Source organism: Branchiostoma lanceolatum, chromosome 3 (genome assembly GCF_035083965.1).
Source record: "Branchiostoma lanceolatum isolate klBraLanc5 chromosome 3, klBraLanc5.hap2, whole genome shotgun sequence".
Taxonomy (NCBI): domain Eukaryota; kingdom Metazoa; phylum Chordata; class Leptocardii; order Amphioxiformes; family Branchiostomatidae; genus Branchiostoma; species Branchiostoma lanceolatum.
In genome coordinates, this window is record NC_089724.1 from 5,426,708 (window position 1) to 5,443,625 (window position 16,918).

General features: G+C 39.9%; 1 protein-coding gene across 5 annotated transcripts in view; it reads left to right on the forward strand.

Moving 5' to 3' along the window:
* LOC136429829 (fidgetin-like protein 1) overlaps positions 1 to 16,918 on the forward strand; it is a 119,195-nt gene that overhangs the window by 72,786 nt on the left and 29,491 nt on the right. For 4 of the 5 annotated variants that reach the window (XM_066419822.1, XM_066419825.1, XM_066419823.1 and 1 more), the window contains exons 4-7: positions 152 to 205; positions 3,522 to 3,604; positions 7,935 to 8,708; positions 10,413 to 10,473. In XM_066419822.1, coding sequence (XP_066275919.1) covers positions 152 to 205; positions 3,522 to 3,604; positions 7,935 to 8,708; positions 10,413 to 10,473 — 972 coding nt within the window. The remainder of the gene's footprint in view (positions 1 to 151; positions 206 to 3,521; positions 3,605 to 7,934; positions 8,709 to 10,412; positions 10,474 to 16,918) is intronic. The other variant, XM_066419827.1, reaches the window with a different exon arrangement.

The window sequence follows — 16,918 nt, forward strand, 5'->3', positions numbered from 1 at the left end:
TACATGCAGTACTTCCCACATGTCAGTGTTGGCCTGTGCTGCTCCCCTCCCCCTTTAACAACCTCCTGGGATCCCGGCTCATACAGCCAGCATATGTGCCATGATTGTCCTGTTTCTGCCACCATTTTCTAATGCTCTTTATGTCCTACAGGTCTTAACAATTACGCTGATGGCGCACTGTCCTTGGCTTCGGGCCATCGGAACGGTACGTATCCATATGGTGCGCGGGACCCCGGGTGTATTTAATGTATGACATGTCCATACCACCTCTAGCCTAGAACTAGGGCCTGAAAACTTGCACAGGTGCCAACTTCTGGGCAAGAAACAAAACCATGCTGTTCACTATCTTGGGAAACATTATAGAAAGTAATAAGAACAATTGCATGTTATCTCCAATACTTATTGATAAGCATACATGTATAGCTCTTTCATTTTTTCTATTTTTACTTTTTTTAGGCTCGTAATATGGGCATAAAAGTATTGATACATTGTACATGTGATTGTGAACCAGTCAGAATTGCCCTGAGGAAGGCAATAGACAGTCACCGAAACATCAGTGTGAATAAAAAACTTAGTTGTGTACAAAGAGTTTTGTTATTCAGTGACTTTAATGACAATGACAATGGACTTTATTGCATATTCATGCCCAACATGGGCTAAATGCATTAGGTAACATGGAGTAAAAGAAAAGGAACATTGTGCTATATTCCATCTAAATCTGTAGAGTCTCTTCTCTCTTCTTGAAACATTTGTACACAAATTCACATAGTTTTTCGATTATAACGTAGTTTCTAGAAGACATAATACATGTGAATAACTCGTTATTTGTAAGATGCGCATATTTCTTGTCTAGTTGTATTGAACTTACGAAGGATCTGCGCATGTCTGAGTATAGTGAGCATTCTAAGATAAAATGTATTTCATCTTCTATACAATCCTTGTCACAGAATGTACACATTCTGTCATTTGATGGAGTCTGGTTGTACCTACCAACTTCAATTTGCAGTGGATGATCGCTGATCCTTAGTTTAATACCAACCTGATGAAACTATTCACGAATGAATACATGTAGTTGGTCTGTACTTCAAACCTGCTCGGTGAGGGATAAGAAGAAAGAAAGCATAATCTGGGTCTGCTCAAAATGTCCAGAAGAATTCTAAAGAAAGATTTTTGAGCATCATGCAGATATCTTAAAATGTGTTGCAGATATTTCCAATGGCTGTATATAAACTGCATTGTGTGAATGGCCACATTCTACATTGTAAGCTTTGGTACTGTAACAGTGAAATGTTTTTGAAATGCCAAGAACTTTTCTTGGCAGCAACTGTTGAAAACTAAATCAGTTGCAGACCATTTTCAAGGACACTCGGTTTGGGCTTGACTCTCAAGTGTAACTGAGCCTTTCTTTATCCAGAGTTACAGAAATATTCAATTGTTTGTTAAACTTCAGATCATTCTAATTTGATCACTTTAAAAGAACCATTGTACAGTGCATGTCTAGTTTTGGGCATTTCCATTTTTAGTCAGGGGGTGCCCTTGGAGTTTTTTTTATTACTGGTCGGTTGTCCCCATTTTATTTATTTTCTGGTGTCACCAACTTGAATGGCGCATGACCAGAGGGTGCAAGAAAGAGACTCCCTTTGCGCTATTGTATTGTCTTTAATTGTACATTGTGTAAAGTCAATGCTTTGATTGCTTTTTGAAACCCAGTAATGAACAGCATTGTTTGTCATTTAGTCTTTGTGGGGTATTTTGCATGTGTGACTTTTATCACCCTGTTAATTCTTCCCTGTTAATTATAGAGACAATACAGATAAAAGTACAATACAATACAGATAACAATACAATAGAATTATCTCATTAACACTAAAAGTGTGAAGTGTCCATGTGTTTGGGAAGCCATACAAATAATGTGTATTGCTATTCATAGGACTGCCTTACTAACCCTTGGCACTCCTTAGGTTGATTCATGTGTACTAAAAAAGAAAAAAAGTTTGTTTCTAGGAATGGTTGGTAAATAGATTGATAACGGGAGTCGCCCAAACATAGGACTTTTTTTACGCGCTCGAACTCACGGCGCTCCATTGCTGGTTGCCAGAGAGTGGTCAGGTTTTAATGAATGAATTTTGAACACATTCATCTAAAGAACATACATGGACAAGAAATGTATTCATACTGTTCATGGGCCCTTCACGCTCCGAGTTACAAGCGGCAAACGCTGTGAGACGTTTTCACGAATGTACCTTCTGATTTAGTGCTACTCCAGATAGTGTGCCTAACTTAGTACGCTTTGGTAATTTTGCTCTCTTCGGAAGTTGGTGATAAAGTTAGGGAAATATAAATAAGGCTTGAAGTCTGCTATATTCTAGCTTTCTTTTGACCGGAAAATTTTGACTGTGTGCACTTCTAACGTCATGTGAGAAGGGCTATATCTAGCGCATCCCAGCTCATGTTTTGGCGGGAAATAGGCTACTACGCACTTTGCGCGCGGCCCGACGTACGTCTTGCATGCGACCCGACTTACAAAATCATTACGAAAAAATGTCACCGCTTACATCAACAATACTCCGTCAACTTATTGGGAAATATCTTCGCCATCTCTGTATTCAGTTTCCTTTTCATAGACGGTACCAATCACATGTTAGAGCGTTACAAAGCTGTGCGTTGAATCGCCGTCCGCCACCATCGCGACCCCAAAAAATGGCGGGAAAACAACGTTGCCAGACGGCAGCAATGTTTACGTTGTTTTCTTTGGTCGGTTTTCTTCTCAAGAAACACTTAAAGACACAATTTTTTGTGTTTTATGAAGTTATATTTCTTATGTGTATGATAGTTGTATATCTGCTTGGCACAGGTCGTATATTTAGGTGTCGGGCCGTCTAGCTACGCAGTGACCCTCTCCTCAGCGTTGCCATCATTATTGTCAAAATACTATTCTCGACAAAACAAGAAATGAATATGTAGACATATGTTTTGAATGCAAATAAAAATTATGTGCATGGACTTGGTTTATTTATCTTCCTTATGAGCATAGTCAGTGGACACAAACACGGCGTACTTATGCATAACAAGATCACTAAAAAGTCCGTCCTAAGTTAGGGCGCATCCTAAGTTAGGGCAACCCCCGTTATGTAAGTTCTTTGTATACAACCAAAGGACAATCACCTGCTGTTGTTTCAGTGGTCCATTTGATACCTTTTCTCAACTATGATTTGATTTGGAAGTTGATCTGTAATTTCCAACACACAAACAAATTGGACTTATCAAAATTTTCCAGTCCAACTGAAGTCTTTGTTAACCTTTAGAACACAGAAGCAGTTGTTTGGGACCACATTCCCTATTGGTTACAGAGTTAGGCAGCAAGGAGAAGGTTAAGCAATGAGCAATGCACCACTTCTGTGACGTCATGTTATCCAGATAGAAAACATTCAAGTTTGGAATTACAATTCAACTTTGGTTCAGTATGATGTTTTACCAACACAGATGAACTTTCGAGTTAAATTTGTTTTTGTTTTCTACAGAGAGTGGAGAATGGCAGACGTCTCTCAGTATGGACAACATGCAGAATATGCAGGGGGTCCAAGACCTTATGTCAGCATCAAAGGTTTGTTTGTTTGTTTGTTTGTTTGTTTGTTTAGGCTGCCTTTTCACTGGATGGAGAGTTTTGAGCGACCAGGATTGGATTTATGTGACCTATGACTTTGTGAATTGAAAATGATCCATGATGTAAAAGTAAATTACTTAAAAGACAAAAAAACACACAAAACGTACTTTAAGATACAGTTATTCATCAATGAAATTTGTTTGAACTACTGTAAATGATATTTTGGTCACTCAATGGTTGCCATCTTAGTGGAAATTAGGTATTGTTCATTTACAAAAATTGCCACTGACACTCATACAGTATATTTACTTTACTTACTATACACTAACCCTGTTTTCAGGATTCAAAAAGTATTCTACTCACAGCCTCTCAAAGTTATCACTAGCAAAGAAACAGGTATAAATAAAAACATAACCTTCTTGGCGAAGGTATTGAACATATCTGGTATACATTTCGAAGTTTCTGTATCTTTTTCCATGTGCCACTGTGGCATGTGTAAAGGAAACATTACCCAAAGAATGGTTGGCCTGGTTTATGTTCACACCTGTCCCATGTGCAGATGGACATGTGTTGTAGCTGCAGATGCTGCAGATGTTATCTGTAGGTGCACATGGAGTCCTACAGCTTGACAATCAGCTGGCAGATGGACTTATTACTGAACTGATGGATATGACCTCTTTGTCAGAATTGGTCCTCTGTATCTGAATCCATCCTAATACACTGAATTATGCACTCGTTTTTATGACAAAATCCGTTGCAAAGTATTTGCTTTAATTAAGTCTAAAGATAGCCAGTGTCTAAAATTCAGTGAGCTCATACGTGTATAAGATGACACGTATATTCTGTGCACACTTCAAAGGAATATTATGCAAATTAATCCTATGATATTTATGACATGGAACAGTTCCGGCCATATAGAATCTATATTTTAGGGTGTGGCCAGCCATAGCACTCATTTCCTGACTAAAGTGGTCATTTTGTACATCAAACGTTTTGATCGAAAGCTTATCAATTTTTTTCTTCAGAGTCTGTAGGAAAGATAGCCGGTCTTAGATCGTGTTGAGTTTTCTTTTTCATCTGCCATATTGATAAATGATAGTCTTGCCGTAAAGCCGTTTTTCACACCAGAGGGAAGTAAAATTGTATTTGTTACAGGCCAGCAAAACAGTTCTGACATCATCATCAGAAAAGCCTTTTTCTGGCGTTATATGGTTTCCTTAAATCTGTTTTTCACAGAGAAGGCATTTGTTAAGAGAGTTTTCTTGTTTTCTCCATTGTCCTTTTTTTCGGAGTAATTGTGTCGCACCTGTATTAAAAAAAGAAAATGCAGATGCCACGGCTCATAAATAGAAACTGATTTCGCATCCAGGTTGACCAAATTGTTAATAAATTGTCCATAAAGGCTGGCCGTGGCTTGACCTTCGTGCAATGTTGCATGTAAGTTGCCTAGAACTGACCATATGTTAGGTTTGGACTGCTGGTCCTTCTAGCCACGGTTGCCAGTGTGTGTGTGGTTAGTGACGTGTGATTTTGAACAGAAACCTTGTTGATGGTCATTATGACAAGAAAATGGGAAAATATGTGGTGTGGTAGCGTGACTGTACTGGCTTATAGTCTATTTTTCTACTTTTTCTGGCAACCTTTGCAACCTGGTAGAGGCTAGCCATAAACATGTGATATTTGTCAATCTAAACCACAACTTAACAACAACGTCTGTAGTGGCTGTTTTTTTTTCATTAGGGCTTGAATTTTTGTAGATTGATATTAATGATAACTTTAATTTTGAACTCCAGACCTAAAGATATACAAAAGATAAACGATCATTGATGTATGTAAAGACCACTGAGAATGGACGCTGACTGTGTCAAATCTGCTACAGTCAAACCCGTGCAAATGATCACCTGTACAAGTGACCACTTTTTGGTCCTCTCAAAGATGATTTCTCTGATTAACACAAGAATTAAGAATCCTGTCTATAGCCTGTCCTCTTGTCCACATAGACCAGATTTTATCAGCCCCTGAGTGGTCTTGTTGGGCAGTTATGACGATATTGTAGAAATGTTTTCTTTTTCGTGCTGTCATCTTGCCCCCCTCCCCCTTTTGTTAGTTTTGTACAGAATCAAGAACTGGCCTACTCCGCATCCCAGTAACCAGGTCAATGTGCTTTATCATAATTTCTTTATCTCTTCATAAAATCTTGACAAGGCAAAGCCTATGCCAAGAGCATAACGGAATTATCCTGCTTAGTCTGATAAAACTGGGTATAAATTATACATTTCCAGTCGTAGTCGACTCGGCTCCTACTTTGTACAATGATTGGCTTAATTTTCTGTCAGGTTTAAAGGGAAAAGCGTCCGGGATAATGAAAAAGTTCACTCCCGGGTTCCGACAGTGTAGACAAATTCCGGAGAATAGTGATTTTTCATTATACGGCAGGAATCTAATTTTCACATTTTCATGGCTACTTTAACTCCCGCCGTAATGACGGCCGTTTCTCAACATGACAACCCGCATCCCGATATTCATCCATTTATGATGTGATTTTAATGTGGGCCAGTCCATCACGGCCATGCAAATGAAAATATGAGGTATAATTTCAGATTTGGGGCATAAATATTCATCGGGAGACTTAGGATTACAAAGAAGGCAGTGGGGCTAATTTCTCCTACTGCTATCTAGTGACACTTTGATGTGGATATGATGTGTTACTGTACTTACAAGTGTACCGGCTCGAATAGCCTTCAACAACCCGGTGTGACACATCTGTTTTGGTGCACTGTACGTTGTTGTTTTGACATCGGCGGCAGTCTCTTAACACGCTCAATTCTCATTCGTCCGCTAATGAAACGGCCGAACGTAAACAATACGCGCTGCCATTTTCTGCCGGTCATTATTAACGCTTATGGCCTTTTTCTTAATTTAACATGCATCATAAAGTTCACCTGAGACGGCCAGAAATTACATGCGCGGGCATGATTTATGCGCCAGTACACCGCTTCTTACGTCCACGCCGCCCTGGCAATCGTGATAGCGGCCCGTAAGCCGTAGAAATGATCTCCCTCTCGGAATTTCACCTTTCTCCCAGATTTTCCGGAAAATTTAGAGAAAGGCTGCAATTTGTTATGATCCCGGATGTTTGGTATATTCTTCGGGAGGTAGTCAGTCATGTTGTGTATGGTCCAGTGTTTCTTTGTGGTCGAATTCTTCTATCAAAACGTTGAAATGCTGTCATTTTGGGTGATACATTTATCTGTATTTGTACGAAAGACGTTTGATAGACAAAGAGCTGCCTCAGAAGTCAAGACAGAAAAAACGGAAGCATTCTACAAAATATCATGAAATATATCCTGACTTTGTTGGAGTGCATTTACCAAAACCACGCACACACAGCATTCCTTTATTTGTTAAGCATCCTATATGTTCACCACTCTATTTTGTTTTGTAACTGAGAAAGGAAAGAGAAAATTTGTCACTTATTTCAGGCATTGTTCTTCACTGGTTAAAAGCTACCAGCAAAATTCAGGCGTCCATTATAAATGTAATTTAAGTCCGCAATGGACAGTAGAATAAAGGTTGATTGATTGATTGATCCTTATATAGAAAGAATTGATTACACGTGTAAATGATTAGATCCGCAATGGCACATGAATAGCAACAAACCCATTTTTCATGCGTATTGGTGTTCCTGGAACTTGAGATGATGTTTCTACACAATAGCACAAGAAAAGTTGAACACCACTATCAAAATCATTTACCTGTAATTTTGTTGGTAGAGATTTTTACCTGCAATTCCTGAAATGATAAATGGTGTATGGACTTTGGAGAAGATGGCATGTGAAACATGAAAATATTGTGTTTTTTAAAAATCCTTTGAAAAACTCACACATGCAGAAAAAAAAAAATTTGTAGGGAAATCAGTGTTCATTTTATGTGAAAATACAGGGTGCATTCATGCAGCCCTATTGAAACTGTGTAAGAAATATTGAGTATTATATATACATGTGACATTGTGTATATGCCAGATTTGACTTACAAAATGTATAAGAATGTATTGGGTGCACTAAATACTTCTTTTCAAGATGAAAAGGGCCAAATGAAGGGAGTAGTACACTTGTCTTAGACTAGTGCTTTTGTGTAATTTATGACCCTTCATCATCATCATCATCATTCCAGGGCGTTGACGTTAGTCATATTCTAAACCTCACTTTAAGATGTTTATTATACACATTGTATTTAGACATCATTATGTGTGGCAATAGTCAGGCAAACGAAGTTCCCATAAACTTATTATTAAGGCTCTGACATTGATGTTCTTTCATCTTGTTTGCAGGTTGATGCGGCGAAGATGATGAACTCGTCCACGGCGGACATCCCGCTGTCGGAGCAGACTGCGTCGTACCCCGTGAACAGCAGCACGTGTATGCAGGCGGGCGCCGCCTGGCCGTACCCCAACTCTTCCTGCGTCGGCAAGGACGTGGGGCAGGACATCGGCATGAATGCCTACCACCAGCCCGACATGTACGGCAACACCGTCATGACCGCGTACCAGGACCCCAACGGCGCCCCCTACCCCCCACCTCAAAATGTGCAGATGCAAATGAACCATCACCCGGTGATGAACCACCACGGACCGATGAGCCACCCAGGCTCCATGAACCATGGAGGGGGCATGAGCCACCCCCACCCCATGGGCCCCCAGCCTGGGGGCATGCAGCAGGGGATGGGCCCGGCCGCCATGCAAGGCATCGGACAACACCACGGCACCCTCCAACAGGCTGCCAGCCCCGTGTATGCAAACCACCAGAACAGGAACTTTCGAGCAAACAGTGCGCCCTCCCTCTCCCGGACGTCCTCTTCCCCCAACGTTCAAGGCGGGAGCCCCATGAACGGTTACCCCGCCGTCAGCAGCCCGTCGGCGAACACTACCGTAAGCACGCCGGGCACGGCCTTCCCCCCCACCTCGTGTAACGTTCCGCCGCCCGGCCCCACGACCATCCCCGCTTATTCTAGTGCATCAAATGCAGGTTATTCCAGCGCACCGACAACAGGCTTCGCTAATGCACAGTCCTCTGGATATTCTAATGCACCAAGTGCACATGCACAGGTAGGGACCCGCTTTAGAGCACACATTACTTCCACCTCACAAGCACCCCCGTGGTACAGCCTTAGATGGACACTTCCTATCATGGCGGTCACTCAACTTTATCCAACTCAGTTCTCAGAAAAACTGTATTAATGAGTGTATAGAAGGATAGTGCACGATGTTGGTTTTATCTTTATTTATTTTATAAATCTGGGTAACTGATTTCCAAGGGAGCCTTAAGAAAACCTCTAGATTAGAAAATAAGATGAAGGTTCAGTGCCAACTTTGATGACATTCTAATTTTTTTCCCATCTGTTCTCAAAGTGCTTGATTTATGTATTTATTTATATCTGTTTTCTTTTTGCAGGGTAGATGCCCACAGTGCTTAAGACACTCCTTTACAGGCGTGCCCTGTACAGAATAACATAAACAGAATAGCATAAACAAGGAAATGAGAGAAACTAATAACCATAAAAAACAATATTCCGAAATAACAATATAGACATAACTGAGTGTATAAAAGCAAATATAGTAGGTTTTAAAGCAGAATTTTAATTTAGGACTGGAAAGACTTCACATCTGCATGTATCCTGTAATGTCAGAAATTCACCTGGAAATTGTATGTTGGTATTTCGAGTCCTTGAGGACTCACGTGCACAGTGCATGTCGCAAATTGGCTCCAGCTTGTATAACACAGGCTACCATCAGGCAAAGGACAGCTCATTCAATAGACTGTACCACACTACATTCAAGACGAGGTTGTCGACTTATAGTTCTCCAAGACCTGAAAATACTGCTACGGTGCCCAAAAGTGCCATGTTTCATCTGTGCCCACATGCCGAAATTCAAACAAATCCACCAAAAGGATCTTGACTTATATAGCTGCAAACACACAAAAACAGTACTAGTACCCCTGTCACTGACCTCCTTCACGGAGGTGACTAGCAGCTTGGAAACTGTTGATGCATTCGCTTACCCGCGGTTTCATTACCCGTGAGTCCCTGTAGTAGGTTTTCTGAAGAGTTAGAATGAGGTTGCGACTCTTAAGGGAAGCCATCCTTAGGCTGTCACGCTTCTGAGGTGGAAACGTCCTCATAGTCCGACAGATAATTTGCTTATAAATAACAATTTTACCGGCTGGGCGAAAAAGGACATGATGTAGATAGGACAGTAGTTTGGGATGGTTGTAGAATAAGCTCATCTCTGAACCCATACAATCGTCCGGATGGACAAATTATTGAAGAAAAGAAGACAATTTGAAAGTGCTGTCATGTCTAACTTGGATTTGTATCCATATTTCGAACATGCCTTTCTAGTTAGGCCACACCATTTTAATTTGTTGGTTAACGGATTGGAGAAAATGTTATGCCTACTAAAAGATAGTCTGAAGGGAAAGTATGTGCTTTGGTACACAAAGTTCCAGCAATCAGACATTGTCAGAAGCTAAATTTATACTTAGAAATGTTTTTGAAAACTACGGAATTGTTGCATGTGGCCTACTAGAGTTTGTACTGTATATCTTCAAACTGTTGTGGTGGTTTTATTTTCGCAGTGACCCTACCACAAATACTTTTCCCTTTTTAATTCCTACCATGCTGAATTGTTCCAATTGCGAATTTAGAACATTGCAAAAACCTCCTTCTAGGGCAAAATAAAAGCACTGCTAAAGTAGGTGAGTTTACGGTAATGTTTTCTGACATTGCAATGTTTTTGTCTGTATTACAGTCTGGGATTTACCCAACTCCAGCCTCCTCGTTAAAGAGAAAAGCTTCGTCAATGGAAGGAGGTGAGTGTTAATTACCATTGCCAAGGGGTAATTAATCAATTAATCAATTAACATATTTTCGGGTATCTCTGTCTATTTATGGACAGCATAATTCTATAAGTCGTGTATGGATCTTGATGATATTTGATATATATATACTGGTAGGTGTTGGCAAAAAGAAGAAAGGATTAGATGGTGGGTCCCATAGTGGCTTTCTATGATACTGCAGCGGAACTTCCGGTTTGGACATCTCATGTTCTGGACAAGCTATGGTCATGATTTTTGGTTGATAGATAGCTCATGTGGTCTGGAAGAAGTGACAAACGTTTGGGACCTCTACCAGCATTCTTTGTAACTGCAGGAGGCATTTTAGTTGTAGACTTTTAAGTCTTTTGTCAGTTTAGGACGATGATCCAATGTTGTCTGCTACAGCTTCGTTAAAGTACATTCAATCCTTCACATGTGGTTGAAAAGATATCTGACCAATCAAACTGTTGTTAAAAAAGAGTTGCTCCAGACTATATAGCCGACATTACGTTTGATATGCCATTTGATACACCTACATTAAGACTTGAATTCGAACAGTAGAATGGACACAAAGTCTTCAATGGCGATTGTTGTGGGTAAACCCGAATGAAGTCTGCCGTGTTCATTTTGACCTGCAGAGCAAAGGTCATGTACTAGGAGGCACTGTTACACATAAATGTGTGTAGTCCATGGGTAATGTTCATGTACATACATGTACATGTGTTTGTGCTCCGGTTTGTTGCCTGTGGGTTTAGAGACTGTGGAAAATGTGCAAAGATTTTCTTCTGTCAATTTTGTCCTTCAATTTCTTCTATAATTCATGGTGACCAGGACAGGATATAGAGGACAGTAGCGCATGTCCTGAAACAAAATAAGAGTAAGGTAGAATAACTCTGAATTGTGACGCTTTTTCAACTGATAATAAGCCCAGACCAATTTGATTTCTTGGTTAATATTTTTTTTTTAATTTTAGCAACAAAAAAATCATGAAAACAGAAGGCTGAGGTGAAAACTTTGCACCTGACCCTGTTCGCTCCCTGAAACTGTGTGCACTAAAGTAAAAATGTTAATCATTGAATTTGTCATTTTAAGCTTTAGAAAATACATTTTCATCAGTTTTATCTCATGAAATTGATATTTTGGGGATGGAAGGGGTTAAATTTTTTCCATCCCAACAAGCAAGTTTCCGTCCTGGGACGGAAGGACGGGTCCTAGAGACATCCCTGGTTGACCATGTGAAAGTAAACATTATATATTTGCTTGCAAATGCTACCTGTCTAGTTCTACGGCAATTCTCCTTGAAAATATCTGCGTTCCGCGGAACAGTCGGACCGTGGAGCCCCGCTCATCCCCTGGTCTCCAACCTTTTGAATAACCGATGCGACGCTGTATTTACTCAGGAATATCACCATATTGGGGGCATATGTCTTTTGCAACGTCCTCCCAATTCTTGATTGGTGAGCTGGTGGTTCTAAATGTCAGGACGTGATTGCCATAGGAAATAATGCACTCGTCCGACAAAATCACTTCTTTTTACAGGCGGCTCGGATGTGTTGACGGCCAGGTGGTAGCGTTGGTTGATTTCGATGTCTCTGAATTTGATGATGGTCAGGTATTGTAGGTTGGATTTTGATGACTCTGAAATCAAATGGTAGAAATCATTATGACTCCTTTTGACTAGAAAATAGAGAACTACACGTGGATACTACATGTATGTTTTCTTTGTCATGACTTGAAGAGTAGCTCTACAGTTTCTTAAGTTCATTTGAGCTAAACCTGTCCGGAATCACGGAATTTCTCACTTGGGAAAAGTAGTGTGTAGGCACCTTTATAAGGTCTTCTACAAATATTTAGGAACACAAGATTAGATACAAGTATGATTTTAACATAAGTAATACCAAGGTCATGCATATTCATGCATACCACGGTATATCAAATTATATGGATTTAACTAGAAATGAAGATCTTGAGAGAGTCAAGTCAGTTTTCTTCTCAAGCTTATGTTTACAGTCAGAAATTACTATAAATGTTTGAAATGTTGGTCATAAATGTTTGAAATATGGATTCTAAATGTTTGAAATGTAAATGATGAAGTTCAGCTGTTAACCCTTTTTGCTATACAATTGACAAAGGCTGTTCAAAATGCATCAAGAGTTTAACTGTTCGGCCTGACATCACATCTTAATGATAGCAAAGTGCAAAACGTGGTATAGATTTGAACATTCAATGTCCCAAATCTCTCATTTAATTTCATGACAAATCTTTCTATAGTTACTGTAAGTAGGAGTATAAAAAGTCAAACAACAGGAAACTTTAAAAGAACTAAGCAGAAAGTTGTGTAGCACAGTTTGTCCTTTGGAAAGAGAGCAAGGATCCTTGTGTAAAGAGAAGTGTTGTTAAGTCCATCAGGGCATTAAATGGGGACGGACATGCACAGCCAACTCCACGTTGATGATGATCACAAATTTTATTCATGAGCCTCGGAAGCGAGATGCGCTGATGAACCGCATTCTACACGACAGCGCTGATTGCACGTAATGAGCCTCCCTTTTACGCGGACAAAGCGTACCCCGCAATGAGGTGTCCGACAAAATATGCATTATGTCATCCCAGCGTTGGAAGTGTAGATAGCCTTGCCTTGCATTGTCGCTTCTCATCAATTTGGGGAATTTACAACCAGTTTTGTAGGAGACAGGCTGGTTAAAGTCTCTGCCGGAATAATTATACCACCGGGAAGACCATCGTTTGGAAAAGGCTTACGGAATCTCAATAACTCCATAACATGTTTTTTGTGGTCAATGAAGCGTTATGCTAGGAAGAGTTTTGTTTTCGGATGAAGAAGAAATACATGCACCAAAAATTCAGAGAGCTAGTAGGGGTTTATGTTCATCAAATTCTGACTGTATAAGTTGTCCGATATATTTAGTACATGTAGATATCATATACTGTGGCAGAAATATACTATATCATGACACTTTTCAATAGAGTGAAGAATTTCAAATTTTGTTGTTGAATTTTATCGAATACAATGTATCTAACAACACTTTAGATTAAGTACAGTAGAGGCCATTCAAGTTTATCCAATCTATTTAGTAGATCATTACAACATGGTGACGGAAATATACTATATTAGGATGACACTTTTCAATACAGTGAATTTGGTCTAAGAATTTCAATATCATCTTTTTGAATATTACGTGTGGTAGGAGGCTATTCTTGGATACTTGAATATTATCTCAGCTACCAAAAGAATAATTCATATTACTGGTATCCATACCATGAATCATAGCCTTTTAGTTATGACGGTTTAACCTTCAATATTTTCCAGATCAACTTTTATGATCTAATATATCATTTTAGTACTGATGATCTACAACTTTTATGTACATGCAAATTTGATATTTGTACCAGAGACATTATAAATGGAAGTCATGACATTGAATGAAAGCAAAGATTTTTTTCGGATGGGTTGGGATTTTTTCATAGAGATATTCCTTGTCTAATTCACAAGATGATTTCTTAGCTCAAATTAGCTGTTTTGTAAAGTGTCATTCTGTATGTGTAAACTTGTGGTAATGATATCTACTGGATAGATTGGATAAACTTACATGTAGATGATCTATGCTTGAAGAACTTAGGTCATAGCTACATGTATATACATTGTATTCTGCAATTTCATGTAATATTTAAGAAGACAATTTGAAATTCTTAACTCAAGTTCACTGCTGAAAATGTGTTATAGTTCAGAGTATTAGATTAGATTACTTTTATTTATTTCAAGTCAACATTTGGTTGCTTTTGAGTCCTGTCAAAGTAGTAATACAGTGGAAACCCGCATTCGCAGTGCCATGATTTTCGGAGGAGAGGTCACAAAAAAAAAGCAACAATGTAAAAATTAAACCACTGCTAACCTTTCAAGTTTTACAGTATCGTGGTCACCAGACCCCTAACATGTACCTTTAGGCTTTTTAGGTGCCACTGGTTTTATAAAGATTTAAAAGTTTCTCAGAAATAGTTTTTGGAAGTCCTTTATATGTTTCGTTCCAGTGAGTCAACTTCGACTCCACTGTTTAAGCAGTCTAACAGGATCATGTGGATTAAATACCTGGGGAAGCCGGGCATTAAATGCTCTTTAAGATACCAGCGATGTTTGCTTCTTAATGGTTGTCACTCTTCCTTGGAGGTAAGGCTGGAACCTATTTGGTGTGAGGAGAAGGAATGCAGCTAGAGTCATGACCGAGGGAAGAAATCTGACAGGTCTGCCCAGGGGACACTTCAAGATCAAGGCTAAGGGAAAAAAGTAGAATCTGTTTTTAGCTAGGGCATGTCTGATTTCAATGTGAATTGACTTACTTTTAGGACTGTAGAAAGCCGTGGTTACACTGTCAATGACCTTCGGGCGAGTTCGTTGATCGCCCGTAGATAGCTGAATTTTGATATGGCCAGAAAATCGAGCATCTTTTTGAAAATCTATGCTGTTACATTGGACAGGAATCGGTGACCTGAAAACATCGGCAATACTGCAGGGGACACCAGCTGTGTGTTCTTTTGTGGCACATGGGCTCGGCAAGCACTGGCCTAACTTTGGACCCCCTAGTAGCTTTTATGGGAACTGCAGGCACGGTTTCATTCCATTTGGTTTTTATTCTACAACTGTACAATTACACACTATTCTAATAGTGTTTATTAGCCCGAAAAGCAGGAGCACATTCCCCACTGCCCCCACTCTAGTAAAGGATTCGCCATGCATATTAGCTTTCCCAAGCAAACCTAGATTGGTGTCTCTGGCCTTGAATGCAGTTTCAGAATAGAATAGAGAGAGAAAAAATAGTACAGTACATTAAAATACAAGAAAATCAAAACAATTTTACAGTACCTGTAAGATGAAAGGTTGCTTTGTAAATTAAAGTTGATGTTGGTGAGAAACTTTTCTATTTCTTTACTGTAAATGCCTTTTAAGTTTGCAGGGGGTAAGTTTTGGGGTGGGTAGAAAATAGAGTGTAGGCGGTAGTTTTAAGTTCGCAGTTAAAACAAGCTTAAGGGGGGTAGGCAGGCAGAACAGGCATTTTCATGGCGGTTTTAAGTTCAGTCATTGCAAGAACTGCAAACATTTAACCACTGCAAAAATTTCGACGTTTACAGTGTCACACAGAAAGTTGCTACACATTTCTGGCAACCATTTCCGTATGATTGCAATGGCCTCCTTTTTTCAGGCATCATTTCTTGTCCCTCAACTGAAAGGGTAATGAGTGTGTTTCCATGTCTGTGACTATTTTTGTGTTCCCTGCCACCGTGAGTTATGGCGAGACGTGTCGGTGGAATGGCGGTTTTGCTGTATGGAATAAAGTGCCTCGGTCTTCTCATAACTTGTCCCACCAGTGGTCCATATCTTTGGCACAAGTTTACAGTGATGTCTATAGTTGGGGTGTTCCACAAGTTCAGGGGAGGGGGGCAAAATTTTTCCATACTCTCTCTGGCTATATGGGGATATCCCTGTAGATCAACTGATAGCAGTGGTACAGTTGAGCTCCTGGTTCTAATTAGTTGGTAACCTGAAGACTCCGGTTCAATCCTGGGAAGGGCATCTCGGTTGGGGCTGATCACCGTCTTCAGAGGGGACGTAAAATGGGTCTCGTATTCAAAGTGGGTGTCTCGAACATGTTGAAGGCGAAGGGATAGCAACCCCTCCCTATAATAACATACATAACATAACATAACATAACATAACATAACATAACATAGTGTTCGGATAAGAGGCATATTGCCTATGAGATCCGCGTCTTAAGCTTAGACTCGTAACTGAGAGTTCAGAGTTTGTAATGAGAGTTTATGATGGGCTAGGTGAGTACTGCAGCCCCCTCCAGTGGTTGTCCAATATAATAGTATACTGTAATTCACTTTATCTTCACGGTAGCAAAATTTCACGGTGTAAGGAAAATGTACGTTTTCACTGAACTTGAACTTCACAGTGGTGGTAAGTGATTTACAGAACGGATGTGTGAAGGAATCATAAATGATAACAACAAGTTCACAGTGATGATAAGGTCACGGTACAGAGGTGACCGTGAAAACAGCGAACATAAAGTTACAGTGAAAGAAACAAGAAGTAGAATACTGAAACAGCAAGGAAACTTGCTGCCCTATGCGCCACTTGGCACCACAAGGGTCTGAACGGACGATGACTCTCAGTTTTTACAGGCTGTTGATACATGGTTTAGAGTACAAGGACACGTAGGCATGCGTGTGTCTGACTGCGCATCCCTGAACATGGTTTGTATTAGCACAAATCTTGGTTATACAGTATAATATACAACATGTGATGGAGACCTCAAAATTCACAGCACAGCTATCCTCTGTGGGAATGTCCAGATCTGTCCCTCTGTTGGAATGTCCGTCCCATCATAATGTTCATAACTGCATGCATTTCATATTGGCAGGA